The sequence below is a fragment of the Eimeria necatrix genome, genomic scaffold (assembly GCF_000499385.1).
Source record: "Eimeria necatrix Houghton genomic scaffold, Enh_scaff40, whole genome shotgun sequence".
Classification (NCBI taxonomy): domain Eukaryota; phylum Apicomplexa; class Conoidasida; order Eucoccidiorida; family Eimeriidae; genus Eimeria; species Eimeria necatrix.
The window spans coordinates 30641-47721 of record NW_013654299.1 but is presented as its reverse complement, the minus strand read 5'-3'; the positions used below and the strand labels follow the sequence as shown (position 1 = coordinate 47721).

General features: G+C 49.6%; 2 protein-coding genes across 2 annotated transcripts; both read right to left on the bottom strand.

Annotated features, from left to right (window-relative positions):
* Positions 1–1812: 1812 nt before the first annotated feature.
* ENH_00051650 (hypothetical protein, conserved) lies at positions 1813–3071 on the bottom strand (the record flags this gene model as incomplete). Its single annotated transcript, XM_013581322.1, has 4 exons — positions 1813–1842; positions 2006–2134; positions 2336–2393; positions 2557–3071. The coding sequence occupies 4 exons, from the start codon at positions 3069–3071 to the stop codon at positions 1813–1815; spliced, it is 732 nt and encodes a 243-aa protein (XP_013436776.1).
* A 6872-nt stretch (positions 3072–9943) lies between these two features.
* Positions 9944–16087, bottom strand: ENH_00051640 (5'-3' exonuclease, putative; the record flags this gene model as incomplete). The annotated part of the gene is made up of 13 exons (XM_013581321.1): positions 9944–10069; positions 10194–11078; positions 11359–11568; positions 11838–12605; positions 12815–12923; positions 13010–13266; positions 13426–13572; positions 13673–13882; positions 14040–14426; positions 14715–14800; positions 14971–15084; positions 15442–15790; positions 15950–16087. The coding sequence occupies 13 exons, from the start codon at positions 16085–16087 to the stop codon at positions 9944–9946; spliced, it is 3786 nt and encodes a 1261-aa protein (XP_013436775.1).
* Positions 16088–17081: the final 994 nt, after the last annotated feature.

The window sequence follows — 17081 nt, the reverse complement described above, 5'->3', positions numbered from 1 at the left end:
TGAAGGCTGTAGAAGTGACAAAGAGGACTCAAAACCTAGTGGGGAGCGCAAGACACACTCCGAGCGCGCCTTCAATACGCCAAGAGACTAAAATTTCAAGACGGCATGCAGCCACCATGATGTTAGCTTAACACTGGTAGAGCACTTCCTCCACCTTTCATACCAGTGGCCACAAATGCATGAACTGCTCGTGCTCCAAGCTCATGCTGGCTGCTTTTATTCACCTGCATTTCTGGGTTTCTCTCCGAATTTTTACAGGAGCAATAGCAATGAAAGCTGCAAGGACAAAACTACTTCAAAAAATGAATGGGATGCGAATAGTTCTTCACGGGGCATGCAAAGCGACCACAAAGATTCCGCTCTTGAGCCCATTGTTGCATTCTCATCAGGCTCTTCAAGAAACACAGACAGTGATGGCTGGACAGCAAATGAAACCACTACTGCTGCTATTCGAGTGAGCTGTATTTCTCTATCTTATTTGAAGAATTGAGCCACACATCCAACCACATTAAAGCACTCAGGCCACCGGGAACAATGCCATGAGGTAACACTAGCTTACAACGGCGCTTCCTTTGATGATTGTTTCCCATAGGCCGCTGCCGACTTACAAGCTGCTGCTGCAGCATTTGGAGTGGCCATGGGCCGACTATCATCTCTTAACAGCCCCCCACTTGCCGATCGGCACCCATGCGTCTTTGAAGTTCCAAGAAGGTGCTCGGCATCTTGGGATTCTAACAAGCAATCTGAGCTAGCTGAAGCTTCAAGACCAGCTGTTCGAGCTGACAGCCATGTAGATAAGTCTTGCAACACATCGAAGGGCAAGTTGTCCGAAAGAGAACAGCAGCTCTTGGATTGTATGACGGCTTCCTTTGCAGCGGTGAACATGCAGCCTTGAATCCAATGCAGAAAAGGACGCCGTTGACGGTGCACAGTCTCCGTCATGCTGCTGTTCCAGATTGCCTCACTGCTGCGCCGTCTCTCCCCATACGGGAAGCAAATGTGGTACTTAGCGAATGGGCACCTTAAGCAAGCCGCTCCCATTGATATAATGCGTGTGCAAATTATCACTGAAGTTGAAAGCCAAGCGGCTCGCGGCAGCATCCTGTAGCGCGATGAAGTGAACTGCCCCATAGAACTATGGGGGCTTTGACGTAAAACCCGCCGATGCATTAGTTTTAAAGACGCGGCCTGATGGTCCTATCTACAACATAATGTTTTAAGTCACTACTCAGTGGTTTGTAACCACCTCGTAGTGACAAGCTACAAATTCGTACCGAGTGACCGAATAAACCAGAACGCTCAGGTCCGTAACTAAGTTGGTACTGTACTGCTACGACCTCAATCGCTGCTACTAGCCCGTAGCTACTGTATTTAAAGAAAGCTGCGTGCGTGCGTTTGGCTCAAACGAGGTTCCATCAAGCCGTGTGGACTTACAAAACCCCCATATGTATGGATTCAACAAAAAAAGCTTTGAAAGAAGCGTAAAAACATGATGACAGTTGGTGCGCACTGCATGGTTAACGGTAAAAACAGAGCCTCGAGAAGAATTTGACGCTGGGCTATACCTTTGGCTTCACATCCAGTGTCAAAATGCCACTAAAAACCTCGAATTGGCAGCGACAAGTGATAATTGAATATAGATAAGATGCAACACTCAATAAGTAGCGCCTTTTGAGGCCTAATCATCCCTGTATGGCGGAATGCAAAATGATTTAAACATTCTGTATTATACATTCTGTATCTTGCCCAACCCAGGAACTGCCAGGGTGCTTCTTCCGCATTTGCATCGGCACCACTTGATCGCTTCAAACTTCAGTGGGCCTCCTCCGCCAAATATTCCTTCTGAAGCACCCAAGCGCACGCGCATCACAAACACAAAACTGCAAGTAAGCTGTTAAGCAGCACAAACAGGGAGATGCCTGCAAAAGCAGCTGTCCATGAAAGCACCTCGTTTGAAGTGGGAACGTCAATGCTACATGGATTATTTCGTAAGTGAACTTCATACTATTTTTGATACGTAGCCGTATCTTTGTCCGTCAATAATGAAGAATGGGAATCCCCTGGAGCCATATTTCGTCCTTAAATATCGAGTAATCGTGCGCTGATACGGGTGTCCTTCAACCATGATAGCTACCTGCATTGCCAGGGGAGAATGCACGCAGTAAATCTACCTTGTAATTTAGCTTTGAGTATCTGCGATGCTGTGGTAGAAAATAATTATAAGCCCACCGGCTCGCCAACTGAAGGCGGCTGTGGTCACCCGATATCAACCAGCTCAACAAACCCAAACAAGGGGGTACAGCTTCTAATCAGGCAGTTGTTTCAGGAAACCCACCGTGTCTTTTCCTGCTCGTCTCAACGCCCTAAGTCCAATGCCGCAGTACTTGCACTTCCTACAGCACAAAACAACGCATGAACAACAACGGGTTGGATAGCAGATGCGAGTGCCCGTATATTGAGCTGTGCGACTCGTTCGACCCAGCAACATGCAAAAGAATGTGAGGCTGGGTGCTAAATTCTCTCCCTAGGTGGGCCTGAAAGGCCACAAAGGCTAACCTGACGACAAAAGCCAAGGATTTCCCCTGGCGTAGCATATCTTCGATCATAGCCGGAACCCAGCTTGCATCGCCTGCATCCTTTAAGGGGTCCGAAGTATCTCCAACATAATTATACACCTCCCACAAAACTAGCCCTGTAAGGACTATGATGGATGCAAGAAGGCCCATTGAAACAAGGCGGTTCAGTAGGAGTACACTGGAACCCCTTGGCTTCTTATCGCCCTGGAGCTGAGACTCCCGAACCTGCTTTATCAAATACGGTTCATCCTCTACAGTGAGCCTTTCTACAGACGTCGCTTTAGGGTCTGAGGCTGGGGCTCGGACAGGAGAAGCATCACCTCCATTGTGTAGCTCTTGACCCGTCTCCTGCAGCTCTGTTCGGATGAGCTCGCCGCTCTCCTCATGCACAGGTGCCTCGGCTGACCCTTGAATGGTTAATATTATTACTACATTAATCAAGAGAAGGAGGACATTCACCCCCCGGGAACAAGGAATCCAAGTCTTGAAGTTCATGACGATGGCGCGGAGATGAGGGATGGAAACGGCGAGCGAGCCAGTGAAAGGTTAGCAAGCTCAAATTCAAAATAGTAAAGAACTACCTAGCATTATTTTAAACCATTTATCAAGGAACACAAGGTATACTAGGGACGGAAGCGTATGAACAAACAGGGGGTCACAGCACGTGAACACCAACAGCACAGTAGCGCGTTCGTAGTAGATGCCTACTGGACGGACCTGTGTAGCTGAGTATGAGTTACAGTTCTACGCACTTGTTCTGAAAATTTTTGGAATTAGATTCGGCTTTACTGCTGTATTTTGCGGAGCTGCTTGACTTCCCCTGAATTCCAGATATCTCTAATTCGCCTCAGAATTGCAGAGTTGATCCGGCGTTTAGGGCTTGTCTAGTTTCAAAACTCGAGCTTTGCGCCTTCACTAAGTGCTGCTGTTTGTCTTACTTGTTCTACACCTTCAGCCCTGAGCCTAATTCTGGCCTCATCTGTGCCACATCGTGGTGTGACGATTTCCTGCAGTGCTAAGCTTTACGAGATCAGGCTGGACGGGTCCACGTCCTTTTCTGGTGTACTCTTGAACGTTCCACTTTCGTCGAGTTTCCACAGTGAGGGATCGGGTTAGTTCCTTACATTAACGAATTCTGTACCAACTTTCCTCCCATTTTTAACAAAGATTGCGGAGGGTAAACCTTGTGGGCGTGTAGTTTGTCTTGGGTGACCTTTTGAGTATCGTGGTGTGTTTTCCAGCAGAGCTTCATTAAACGGGATTGCCGGTGTTATGAGTTTCTCATAAATACATTGCGAAAGCTTGGAGCGTAGCCCTCTTGCTCAGTCCGTTTAGCATTGTAGCATTCCCATGCAATTGCCTCCTCATTCCAAGAATCCCCGTCGTGGATTTTCTTGCTGCTTTGATGGTTAGGAAGTTAGCCCGTGCTAAACCAATGATTTATAATTGTTGTTAGGGGCAGTTGTTAGGGGCATGATATTGGCTGAGCTAGCGAATCCTCCGCAGCATCCACCGGCCCGCCTACAGATTCTGCAGTAGCTTCGAATATGTATATATTTAACAGGGTTCTGTTAGCGTAGCTGAGCAAGCAACAACGAAAAACTTCCGCTGCGACACTGATTGTAATTCATGGACGGAATGAGAAGGGTGGGGCCTCACTGACTGGCTGGCAGCGTTGACCTGGTAGCCATGGGAGACGCCATGATAGATCTTGCGATTCCTCTCCTAGCACACTACCCTATTGCCACTCGTAAGGCTTAGTGTGACCATTGCAATTGCGGAAAAGGCCAGCAGCATTTGTCTTATAGAGCGCTGCCCAGTTTACATCACCCAACATAAATAAAAAACTACAGCTCGCTGCATTCACAGAACCCAGTATCAGCTGCCAGGCTGAACTCAGAGGACTCAGGCGCAGCTTCTGCCGCATTTTCTGTGGTCAAATTTCAACATGGAATGTTGCCACAGCTTCTGCGTCAGAAACCTCCACATTAAATGCAGAGTCCGATCATAGCAGCCACCCTGTAACACAGGCGAAGAACTGCGTTGAACCCCCTTGTAGTTGGGAGTGGCTGTGTAAGAGTTTCTGTCCGCACTCAGTAAGGACCTCTAAAGCTATTCTACTGGCGGACTAGCTTCCACTGCATAGAAAATAATACCAAATTCGCGCCGATGCACCCAGGAGAAGGAAACTCTCCGGCGCGCACCAGACACGCACGCAACTGGGCACCAACCTGCAAAAACACTTCAAAACTGGTCTCAAGAAAAGCGTCGAGATTCCAAATAGATGGGTGAAATGGCTATTCGTGTCACTCGCCGCTAGCTACAAATTCCCGTGTTGTTTCTATTACATCGGCATGCCTCTTCATATCATGTACGTTTATCCGTGGAAATGAATAATTTGTCCTTCCACGAGAGATTGAGCTATCTGCTAATAGATAGGGCACTTTGGGTGACTCACCATGTGCGAAAAGGCGAATGGCATACTTTCATAGACTTCCACAGCTCTGAAGGCCGACGTGGGCAACATTGTGGTAGTCGCAAGCGCAGAATAGCCTTCAAGCAGTAAGAAATCGCTTGTAGGAAAACTTATCGTTGAGTGAGCTCATCATCGCACCTCCATCACGAGGTTTTTATCTAAATACACTAACTTTTCCGGCTTCTCTACGCATCTGGCACATGGCCGAACTGTTACACCACAGAAAAAATACTGCCACACCATACGAAGGCTGCCGCTGTTAGGCAGAATAGCCAGTTGGGGCCAAAAGTTAATCATACAACATAATGGAGAAACGGCAGCACTACCTTTACTCGCTCTAATACTTCAAACGCCTAAAGTCATTCAGGGACGTGCCACTGTCCTAAATTTCACGGCGCATGCGAAAGGGAGCAAGCAAGCCGAAAGCCGAAGTATGGCCTTGCTCCTACCTCACCACTATTGATGCTGTAACGAGAGATACAAGAATCCGCAATAAGAATTACAAAACCACTACGCCCTACACCAAGTCACTAGCATTCGTCTTTAGACGAGCTGCCTGAGCGAGACAACAAGAAAACACGCATGGAAGGGACCGCAACACCAGAAGCGTTCGAATCGTGGCAAAAGAAAGTCACAAAAGAGCGACACAAGCCGCCACATCACTGTTACGCGCGTAGACCAGATTACACAGCTAGATACCCCACGCATATTTCCGCACCTAGTGACATTCGATTAGAACCCTGTCACTGACTCCAAATGCCATATTACGCCAGAAGTTCTCATTGAGGAAAGATCTCTACAAGTGCTACAGGAACAAAGTTAGCTGGCTGCGGTTGTCTATATTCGCTAGCGGATTGCCCGGCATATCTCTGGTATCGGCAAGGCACATCTCATACTAATGTAACCGTGCGTTCTCTGTAGTTTAGCGGCTTCTCGTTACAGCTGGCTAAATGTTTGGCACCCTCGATAATGGGGCCACAGGTATGAATCACTTGCTGACTACAGGAATATTCCGCCACTGCTTTGCTTTATGCTTTTCAGCATGCTGCTCTTGCATAAGAAATGTATTCTTTGGGTGTCTCGAATGTGGCTCAGAATGCATCCGCCGCTGCATAGAGTCGGCCGTAATATTGCGAATTGTAAGTCAAAAAACATGTGATTGAAATGATCTTGGTAAAGTGCCGGCCGGGAACGACAAGAGCCACCTTGCATAGCTCACACTCCCACGGAAATCCCACTTGGCTATAAGCTACGCGTCTCTTGAATCAACTGCTGCGTCATTTTGTTCCTTGGCAGGAAACGGAAGGCTCTCACTTCAGCGGTCCGCATACTGGGGACGCAAGTGACTGTTTCTAAGGGGCAACCACCGCGTTGATTCCGTTGAAGCGGTTGACCGTAGAAGTCCATTAGCATTTGATCGGCTACTTTTATTATGGCTGATTCTGCATTTTGAAGATCAAAAGATGACAAATGATGCTTCGGACGACGTTATTCAAGCATTTCACGAAGGGGTTGCAGATAACTCTGAGTGGATGCTCCACGCACGACTTCAGCTTGTGCTAGGCCTTCCTGCCCGTAACATGGCAAGTAGAGCGTTGCCCTTTGCTGCAAGTTCTTGCTCCCTTGATCTGTTAGTAACTTGTGCAGGAGTACTCCGTTCACTCTGCCTGGATGAAGCTGGTTGCCAAGGGTGCTGCTGAGTTGTCGGCAATGAATCCTGTGGCTGCTGCATAGGACGCACGGGGGCTTCAGCCACAGAGCTCCCAGAATGTTGTCCCTTGCCAACGCCCGGACACTGATTTCTATTGCTTCTAGATACGCCCGACGGTCGAGCCTGTCTGTGTTGTGTCGGCAGATTAAAGCTCCGTCCGTGTAAATCGGCGCTTTGGAGATGCTGTGATGGCATCTGCTGCCCTCCTCGGGGTTGCTTTAAAGGTAACTGCTGTCCTCGTAGTGGCATAGATGGTCCTCGCTGAGACTGTTGATCAGATGATAGCCCTGCGCGTCGAGGTCGGAGCAAAGGTATCTGATTTCCTCTCTCCAAAGCATGCGTCGGCGAATGTTGTCCCTCCTGAAACTGTTTACGATGCAGCACGCGGTTCGGAGCCAGATTACGGCTTGCGCTATGTGTTTCTATGTCACCTATTCCAGGAGCGCGAGGGATTCTGGGTGCTTTTTCTCCTGCTGGTAACTGTACCTTAGCAGAAAAACAAGATCCGTCAAAAATGCCGCACAGAATTAACTACTGGGGCGTCAAATTCAATAAGCATCTACAACGGCACCCGCGGGATCAATCAAAGTGTACTATAGAGCTGCTATCGAAACGACCAAAATCACTACCAGCTCAGTCTCAATACCATGAATTCGAAGCACTAGGCAGCAAAGCAGCAGCCCTGATGCAGAAGCATGGAGGTAAGAGAGGACGCACAGATATTACCAGGCCACAGCACTTAGCGCTGCTGAAGCGCGTGAAAAATAGAGGGAGTAAGAAATAGGTACAAGCGGCTTCCTACTTACAACTTTTATGCTGACATAAATTACTTTCGTCAAACGTGAATGTGCTGTTCAAATGTGAAACCTATTGTGAACGATGTCAGGGAAATGCAAACGCTGGCGAGACATCGGTGCAAAGAATACAACAATGCAGCTTTGGTCTAAAGCAACTCAAGCGCTGTAACAAAGGCGCCTACGCTTCGACAGCTTCGGCGCAGCCTGACACCAGTACATTTCAGCAAGTTTGTCATGCATGCTTTAAAATGACTGCAAGCCAAACTCACCCTACGGACAATTGGCAGCCAGTGACTCGCAGGACAAAGAAGCATTCGCAGACTTTCGAGGCGTCCGTTCCCATCACCAGCTCCTGCATTGTTCACGGTGCAGAAAAGATCGACACTGTTTGTGGAGAAAAAGGCGGCATGGTATTCTGATGGAAGTGCTCAGAAAATTAGCAATAAAGTGGTGAATGACTTACCGAGACACGGATCATCTAGCTGCACCTCAATGCATAAGTCCTCAAGGATCGCAAGCTGCCTTTGAAATAGTGTTACTTTATCTTCTCTGCTGAGCTGAGCAAAAATACGCTGGGCATCATCCTCCGTCCTGATCATGGCTTCCTGCTGTCCACGCTGCTGACTTTGCTGCTTCGAGCTTCCTCCCACCAAGTTTAGGGTATTCCTTAGCTCGAGCTGTATCACTACGGGATCGAAGTACGTAGAGCCCGTGGAGGTGGGGAAGAACGACGATTCAGGCGACCCGTCTGCACTTGGCGCCGCCGTGCCATCGTCAACGTATTTACAATTAATTCCGCAGCCGCCGAACTTCGACGCAAATCCACACGCTGTGCCGCGAGCGCCTTGGCGAACCAAGCCACGGAACCGCGCGTATGCCACACGCTGCCCCAAAAATGTCATTAATGCAAACACAAATCTGTACTTTCCCTTGTTTGCTCGCTGGACTCTTTCTAAACGGAGGAAACCTGAGTACAAAGAAAGTTGATTGAACAATCCATTTACACAGCTTCCTAATCGCGAAGCCACAGGCAATAAGCTTGTCTACTTAGCCAGAGGGAGCCACTGCGTAGTAGTTCACGAGGCCACAAATATCGCAGCTGAAGATCATAAGGAAGCAGCGAGCGCCCGAGCAGTCACCTCAGACGTGCAAAAAGCAGGACCATAACTGAAAGGTAAGAGGAGTAGGGTAACATGCCTGTCACGATGTACTTCTGAATTGCCAGCAGATCTGCTGCTAGGACGCAGCTGCTCTCATCCACAGGAAGTACGACCGACTGAGCGTGAGGCAGCCCTGCAGTTAGCCTCTCGCGTTCCGCATCTAGCCTCTTTAAAACTGTACACAATCGCACCGTTTGCATTTGCAACCACTGAGTTCAGCGAAAGAGGAGATCCACAGGGCAGCGACTTGAGGGCAATCCATCGTTTCATGCCTGCCTTGCGTATCTCTCACAAAGCACAATGTATACTCTACGCAGCAACGATCGCGCAGCACACAACAACTTACTCGAATCCGAGGCCCACGCATATTCACTGGTCACTGCTTTCGCTCGGCGTGAAGGAGCCTGCGCCGCCATTGACGCCAAGCGACTTGCAAGGAAGGCTGGTTCGGGCGATGTACTGAAGACTTCAGATGCCTTTAGATGACAGTTTGCGAAGCAGCTTCTCGCCGATTTGCACTTCTGCAGAAGAACAGTACACAGGATTGAATGCTCACATGTGCACTGTCCAACCCACGCGAAGCTCAAAAGTGACCTTCAGCATCGCGAGGACGGAAGGCAAACTAAAAAATGACTAACCTCATCCAATGCCTGTTTTAGTGCAGGGAAAGACTCCAGCAGTTGCTTTCCTAGCATAACTGCACGTGAAGTGAATAGATGAGAGCTGCAACGAGCTGCTCACAAAAAAAAAGCAACCGGTGCTTTATACTGAAAACCAGGCCCTATAAGTGCAGTGTTAAACTCATTGACCAGTTCACAAGCTGTGGTAACTGCTGTTCCGTAGTTCTGATATGGCGGCTTGAAAGTGCCACACATCGGCAAGAACCACGTTGATAGAGGCGGGGCCATGGCAGAGAAAATGTAAGAACGTAGGCAGGCTCGCGAGTTTTCTCTACGAAGATAGCTATGTGTAGGCCACAGTCCTGTAGACCAACGCATGCACAAGAAGCGGGGCCCTTACAAGTAAGATGACTGGACGTGCTTCACAAGCATTTCTAGTGTCATATAGGAGTGCGCTGTCCTGCACAGCGCTCCGTAGTGTGAAAATAGTGACCTCGTCAAACAGTGTTGCTAAGGAGCACATCGCCAAAAAATGCGGAGAGTTATGAACAGCAGCAGCCCGACATACTGAGTGCAAAGCGACATAGAAGCTGCTATTTGAGATTACGCTTGCCAGCCTACGTAGATATTGTCTCCTTCCTTGAGGAAGATTGAAGAAAAAACTTGAAACGCAGCAGCGGGCGTAACGCCCATGAGGTGTGCGGCCTGTTCGAGTGTATAAGGCCTTTCCTGCAATAAAAAAAGCAAACCGCCACCTTAGTGCCATTCATGCAGAGCCTCGTTTCAACCACACAGCGTCTGAAACTGATATATTTTTTTCTTTTTGTTGGACGGGAAGGGAACATTGACGCACTGCGACGGTTGGACATATTGCCCTGCAGGCATCTTCAAGCTGTAACTGGAGCTCTGGTGGTTCGTTTTGCCATGAAGAAACGCGCACATAAAGATGGGACGCCTCAGGGCTGGGAGAGCTCTCCAAGAGGCCGATCGAGCCGGCAGGCAACTGCTCATTCCCTGCTGGTGCGACGAAGAACACGTCGTCTCCCTTTGTCCATCTATTTTTCCTGTGAGCCTCAAGCGCTTCTACAATTCCCTGGTGACAGTGTTGCAGGCTTTCCAAGAGAGTACTTGACGGCGCTACCACGAGCGGCAGCAGACGGAAAACCGTGTCTCGTGCATAGCGAAAATGAACGCGAGCAGTGGGTCTCAGCTCCCTCTCTTTTGAACGAGTCACACTTCCGTCGCTGCTGCTGCTCAGTTTTGCTTCCAGCAGCTGTTCTTCTATCGCTATATCTTCTAGTGGCCGCAATTCAACAAGAATGGTGGACAAAGCAGTCTCAGGGTGGAACATGCGAGAAAGCTGCTGCTGCCTTGTTCCTGGTAGCGCCAAAGTTACTTCTTGTGCAAGCTGCTGCAGCTGTTGTTCCACGGGCATTGCTGTTGGGCCTGCATACTGTTCTGTCCCGCGCAGGCCACCCGCAGCCTGATCTGGATCCCAAGAAACCGGCATGTTCCGCGCTTCGTCAGTGGCCTGCTCCGCTCTAGTTCTGGCTGTGCGTTCCTTGAAGAAAGTAAAGGCCGTCGTTTCGTCTGCAACCTCAATTCCCTGCAGTTGCAAGCGGCACTTTTCCGTCTCGACCATTTGCAGCTGTTCCGTAGGCTGAGTAGGAAACTCAGCGCTTCGAAAAGCATTGGCGAAGTCTATAGGATAGCAGAGAGTCGGATGCCACACGGCAACCTGCAGCACCCCCAAAAACTATATCGGGGAAAAATATTTCAGCAACAGTTCACTATCTGCACATGCTATTCAGAAAGCGCGGACACTAACTGCCATGTAACCCGTCGTGTGTGGATTCGCATTAGCCTGGGCTACTAGCATTTTTCCCAAAAGGCCCACGCAGTGACCACTGCAGCACACCCTTGCAGTCGTAAGTGCTTAAGCACCCCATCCAACGCTGCTTGGTGGGGTTTCAAGAATGTATAGTATGCTGAAAGGGAAAGCCAAAAAAGATGCTCACGGGAGTGGCCACCTTGATGAATGGGTAGTCATAGAGGACAAACTTGCTTCTTAACAGCTTTTCCAAAGTACTCCTCGGCTTGAATAAATCGACAAAAGTGCTTGCAGAACCTCGCTGTAGTTCCTCCCTCGAAAACGGCATAATTGTCAAGACGATGGACTCGTTAGCCGATGCGCGGCGAAAAACCTTTATCCCAGTACCGCGACGCCACTGAAAAAAATGCACCGGTATCACCGCATCAGACTTTCTCGGCAAGCACAGCGATAGTAGATAGTTTTCAAGTGCATGCAGGTGCGAAGTTCAGCGATTACTCACACATCAGAAGCGGCTGTACTATATCTGCCTGGTACCAAACCAGTCAACAGAAGCTGGAGTGAAGTTCGAGGTACGAAGGAAGGAGATTTTCACGGAGCCGAAAGGAAGAAAGCTTGGAAACATAGAAATGTAATCCATCCCGCTCTCTGTGATGGCTGCCTTACGGAAAAGCACTTTGAGTGAAGGGATGGCGACAAGTCAGCGGCAGACGGAGAAGCTCCTGGTAGGGGCGTCGTTGGAAAAAGGACCTCCTGCTCGGTGGGATGCAGCTTTGGCAGTGACTCCAGCTGAAGCGGTGCAGCACAACCTTCCCTCAGTGACGCCAAATCGACACACTGTAAGATTGAACGCAATGCTGCGATGTAGCCATTGATTGTAGCCCTTATGTCCATATGGGCGTCGGGCTGTTGGACCTGGACCAAAGGGTTCAGATATTTCAGGACGCTTAGAATTTTGCTTTCCTCGAAGCGCAAAACCAATCTTGGGGGTAGTACAAGTACCTCCTCCTCAACCACGCAGCTTCCAACTACGTCAGGAAACGCGAAAGGAAGAGACGATGGGAAAACGCAGTTCTCTTTGTCCCCACATTCCTCGGGAGAGCCATTGATGCGGTCTAACAAGCTACAAATGTCTAGAAAAACACCAAGTTGCTTGTTTACAATTTTATGCTTGAAGAACAAGCACTGGCATTCATACACTGGGTCCAAGCAAGACAGCTCGCCAGCACTGCAAAAGCCCCTGTCTTGGCGGACGAGTGGCGCGGAATTCTGCCTCCCACTCTTTTGGTTCTCCCTTCTCATTAACAGAAGTACTTTTCCAGTTTCGTTCCGTTTCATGACTTCACGAGGTAGTTTCCTCAAAAGAGGGGACACTACGCGCTCGAGTATCGATTCATCTACAAATGGCAGCAGCGTCACGCCCCCCCAGGGGACCTGCAACACAGCACGGTGAAGGAGCGCAAGCAGCCCAAACAATGCCCCACGTGTCAAGGCCCAGGTTCTTGAATGCCGCCCGCCTTTAGCGGCAGAAGAATGCAGCGAATGCATTGTGGGATTGCGTCAGCTAGCGGGACAAGATGCGCACTAGGAGGCCGGAGGCCTCTAAAGTGAGCCCAAGTCGCTCCGGCAAAACATTCACGCACCTTTACCCCTTCCATATCGATTTGAAGATCATTCGGGAAAAATGGGGCCAGCTCAGGAGGCGGATTCGTCAGAATATGGCGCAACTCCAATGGCAGCAACCCCGCGGACCTGCGCGTGCCACCATCCGAGGCGGCTTGCTCCTTCGCGGTCCAACAAATAGAGAAGCTACAAACTAACTTGTCGTCTCTACTTACTGGGGTGGCAAGATTGAGATGAGCTGCATGAAGGGAGAATACGGTTCTCCCTGAGGGAGGTTAATAGTACGATGAAGAAGATATGAGAGGTCACTGCACGTTTCTGCCCGGCCCGTAGCTGCACTGCAGGTCTCATTTCCCCCTGTTGGTTTGAAGAAGTCGCAGTTCAGCAAATCCCGCATGAAGGGAGCGTAGTGGTAGCAATAAAACCACCGCCACCCACTCGCGTCGGGTCCCCGGAAATAGTAATATGCAACCTGTAAGCGCCCACAAATCAAGGACAGTAGAAGGTTCTAGAAGCCGGTCAGGGCAAGCCAAAGCAAGTTTGTGCGCTCCGGTTAAAAAAAAAGCACGGTCTGGTTCCAGCATGTGACAATTCCCGCGACACAGACAAACTAGCCCAGGTTGCTTCCTACCCACTGGAGCCCTTCGAGGTAGCTCCGGCACAAGCACTGAAGCTTGTTTTGGCCTTCTTCTGTGTTGATGTCGAATTCAAGTTTTCGCCTGTAGAAATTTGCACGGAAGGCTCTGCACGGATCTCCTCCATAAAGGTCGAGCAAAATCTGTAGCAAACTCCACAAAGATAAAAGACGGCGGACTTCAATAATTGCACAACTTGTGAGCGCCATTCAAGATGATGGTTCAACGGAGCCTGATGCGTACCTGCTTTGGCAGCTCCGCCCCACCCTTCTTCGATGCAAGCCACTGTAAATCTGCTCCCTTGCTTGCGACCTTGACATCCTCAACAGTCTCGACAAAAAGTTTTAGAAAAATGTACAAATTGAGAAGATTAAGCTGGCCGCACCTGCCCACAAGCCACGGTCCGTCCAGAGGGGTAGTGCTTGTTACAGCTGCCGCAAGTACACTGTACTCCTGACCAGGCACACCAACAGAAAGGTGTAAAAGGCACTCTTTAAACTAACGCGCATGCACTGCACTAAGGCTGCTCTTCTGGCGGCTTCAGAGCAGTATTTCGAAAATGTGTTGCTACAGCAGCAGATCATCGCCTGTAGGAACGCGAAACATGTACCGCTAAGAAGCGCCCGTAGCAAATGATCATGCTGTCAAGCCCCTTTTCACCAATGTCCGTCGAAAACGTGTGCGGAAGAAAGTCATTTCCCGCCAAAAAGCAGAAAATAACAAAGTCGTCAACGACGCGTTCAGCCTCGCTTGCACATGCTAGCATCTTCTCGATGCGGGAGCTCGGACATCTTTCGGCCAACGGCTGCAGTGCCATTTGCTCACTGGATTCTCCCCTCTCTTGTGATGAGAGGGAATCCTTGCGAGATAGAACCTGACGCCTCGAAGACAGCTGCTGCATGCTGTAGTCCACTGTAGGCGGCAGGAGGTCGAGTGCTAAATACTCGCGCAGCAGTGATATGTGCAGTAACTGCAACTTCTCCGGCTCACGCAGCATCTATCAGACACAAACCCGCAGCAGGCACTCAAAGCGGTGACTTTACTAACGCCGATGTGGCATCTAGATGGTAACAGTTTTTTTATTCCGTCCCCGTTTCACAGGGCAGTTCTTGCTAGAAGCATTTACTGCACAAATTTTACGGCAGTTGAAAATCTTTGGAGCAACAAATGAGGCGCAGGCAAACCACAGAAAGCACAAGAAAGGAAAATTGATGACATTTGTGAGCCATTAGGCTCATATTGGCAAACAACCCCTATGGCCGTGCCAGATTGATGCGGGACATACTTTGCCTCCCGCATCCACTGTTGTTGGACGGCCAAAGACGACTTCTTCTCGCAGTAGGGCAAACTGAGGCTCATGGGATGCAAGAGCTGTGTACAAACGCCAGAAATGCAAAAGGAGACTGTTTGTGCCGAGGCGCATGCAAAAATTATGTTCAAGTACCTACATGTTCAAGTACCTACGATATCAGTTCATCCGCGCGCATTTGATGCGCTGGTCCCGTATGCAGTAGCTTGAATGGTGTTGGTCTTAGACTTACATAACATTATCAAGTCCGCATCAAGCCCGTACAGACAATGTCGAGTGTTTGGGTCTGCATTGCCCGCAGCTTTACAGCAACGCAGGTACGCCATGATTTTGTGCTCTCCCTCGCCTGCAGCAGCAATAAGGTTCGCCTCAAGGTAATTCACACGATGAGTGGATGAAACGAACGAAACACTTCTTCGAGCCACTGACTGCACTTACGCAGTAGAACAAGGACTGGAATCAGTGTTTAGGGGGGTAACAAAAAGCGGCCATTTGGGGGGTTTTACAGTCTTCTTCAGTTACAGCATGGGCTAAGTTACGGCTAGACCCAGCAAGACATGCACACGCTTAGGGTAACAAAAACTAAATTGGAATGTGTAGATTGGGCTCTTCTGTCTCGTGCTAAAAGAGCACTCTTTTCCTTCTCAAGGACATTTCCCCACCAACAGTAGTGGTACTGAAGAAAGCCCAAAAGAAAGCTCACCCGGCACATCAGGGCCAGACAGCAGGACTTTCAAGCCTCTCCACCGCGTGTCTTCTTCGAACTTTTTCTCGCAATAAAAGCGGAGATGGCGGAAGAAGGAAGCCATGAACTCTGTGCCCGGGGAAATGCAGTTGCTGTCGAATCTCGCCGGCGCCTGCGGTCCCGTTTTCTGCGAACTCGACCTGCGGCCTTCTACTGTAGTCCATTCACTAGAAGCACTTTCTTCTGCAGGGCAAGTTGCCTCTTGGGCCCCACGGGCTTCGGCAGCTCTCAACTCCGCAAGGCGTTGCCTCTCTTGGGCCTCAGCTGTTTCATCTGCGCTCTTGGCGGCTCTGTAGCGGCGAGCACGCTAAGCCACAGTAATCCACAGCAACAGCAGCAGCAGTAGCAGTAGCAGCAACTGCCCCGCAGAGCAAATGCTGCTTTCTTCGAGAGGAAATGCACTGGAAAAGGAATGAAGGCTATTACTAGTGACTGCTCTGAAGGTCGAATGTGGCGGAGGCTTTACCTGCTGATTCATTTTCGCTCGAGGAGCGACGCCATCAGCCGCAAGGTATAAAAGCTTGCGAGGTGATATAGTTGAAATAACAAGGTCTAAGGCTGCAAAGACGGACTGCCACATCACATCTTCGTTTCTGTGCAGCATGCCCCCTGCAAACAGACACCAAGGATAAACAAATACATAAAGATCTGTTAAAAAGGCAGCTCAGTGGGCTTAGCAGCGCGGCCATAAGCAAGAAACACACCAATCAGCTACCGCCCCTTGCACCAGAGTCTGTGTCCTTTCCTATTTTGCACTGCAGCGCTCGCAGCCCTTCATTATGTTCTTGCCTGAGTTCCCATGACTGCAATTGTGCAGAATCCCATTCATGTCTAAATACAAGTTGTCAAAGGTGGGGATTGAGGCGGCATCAATCTTCTCGTTTATGAGCGGGTACCGCTCCGAGAGCCACCGATAAAACCGGCTGATCCCCATCTTGTCTGGTGCCAGTCCACCAATTATATGGTGCGTTATGTCAATAAGAATCGCTGCCTTGTGGCCCAGCAGCAATCCCTGTAGCTTTCCGCAGATTTCACGGTGATTCAAATTTCACGCGTGTAACGGCCACCATACACTACGGAACAAAAACAGATATATATTTCCCCACTGGATTTGCGCCGCTAACCCGCAGCCAAAAAATTATGCTACGGCTTCCCAATTGGCGTGGAACGCCGGCTATTATAACTCAAGTACACCGAACAGTCCTCGTACTGCTGAATGACGCTAGGGCCAGCAGGGCTCTCTCCAAGGCCAGGTGCCAATGAGGACTGTTGTCTAGAACAATAAACGACGTCCTTGAGATGAATGACGCAGCACGGTCGCGGAGAATCCAACGGAGTGAAGTGCTGGACCTGCATATTGGGACGAACGCTGGCGCTATTTCGGCGGAATCCCGACCTGAATCAGGAGTCAGTACGTTCTCAAGGCCAACAGCATCTCCCAGAAGATGGAATTTTGGCCCAGAGGGTCCTCTTGGGCAGCAGTTGCGGCCAAACAGACTTCTGCTGCAAATTAAGAACGGCGTTGAGATCCTCCGCCTCAAGTCTGGACGCACATTATGTAATTCTAACACAAGCCGTTGCCTTGTCCCACACTCTTG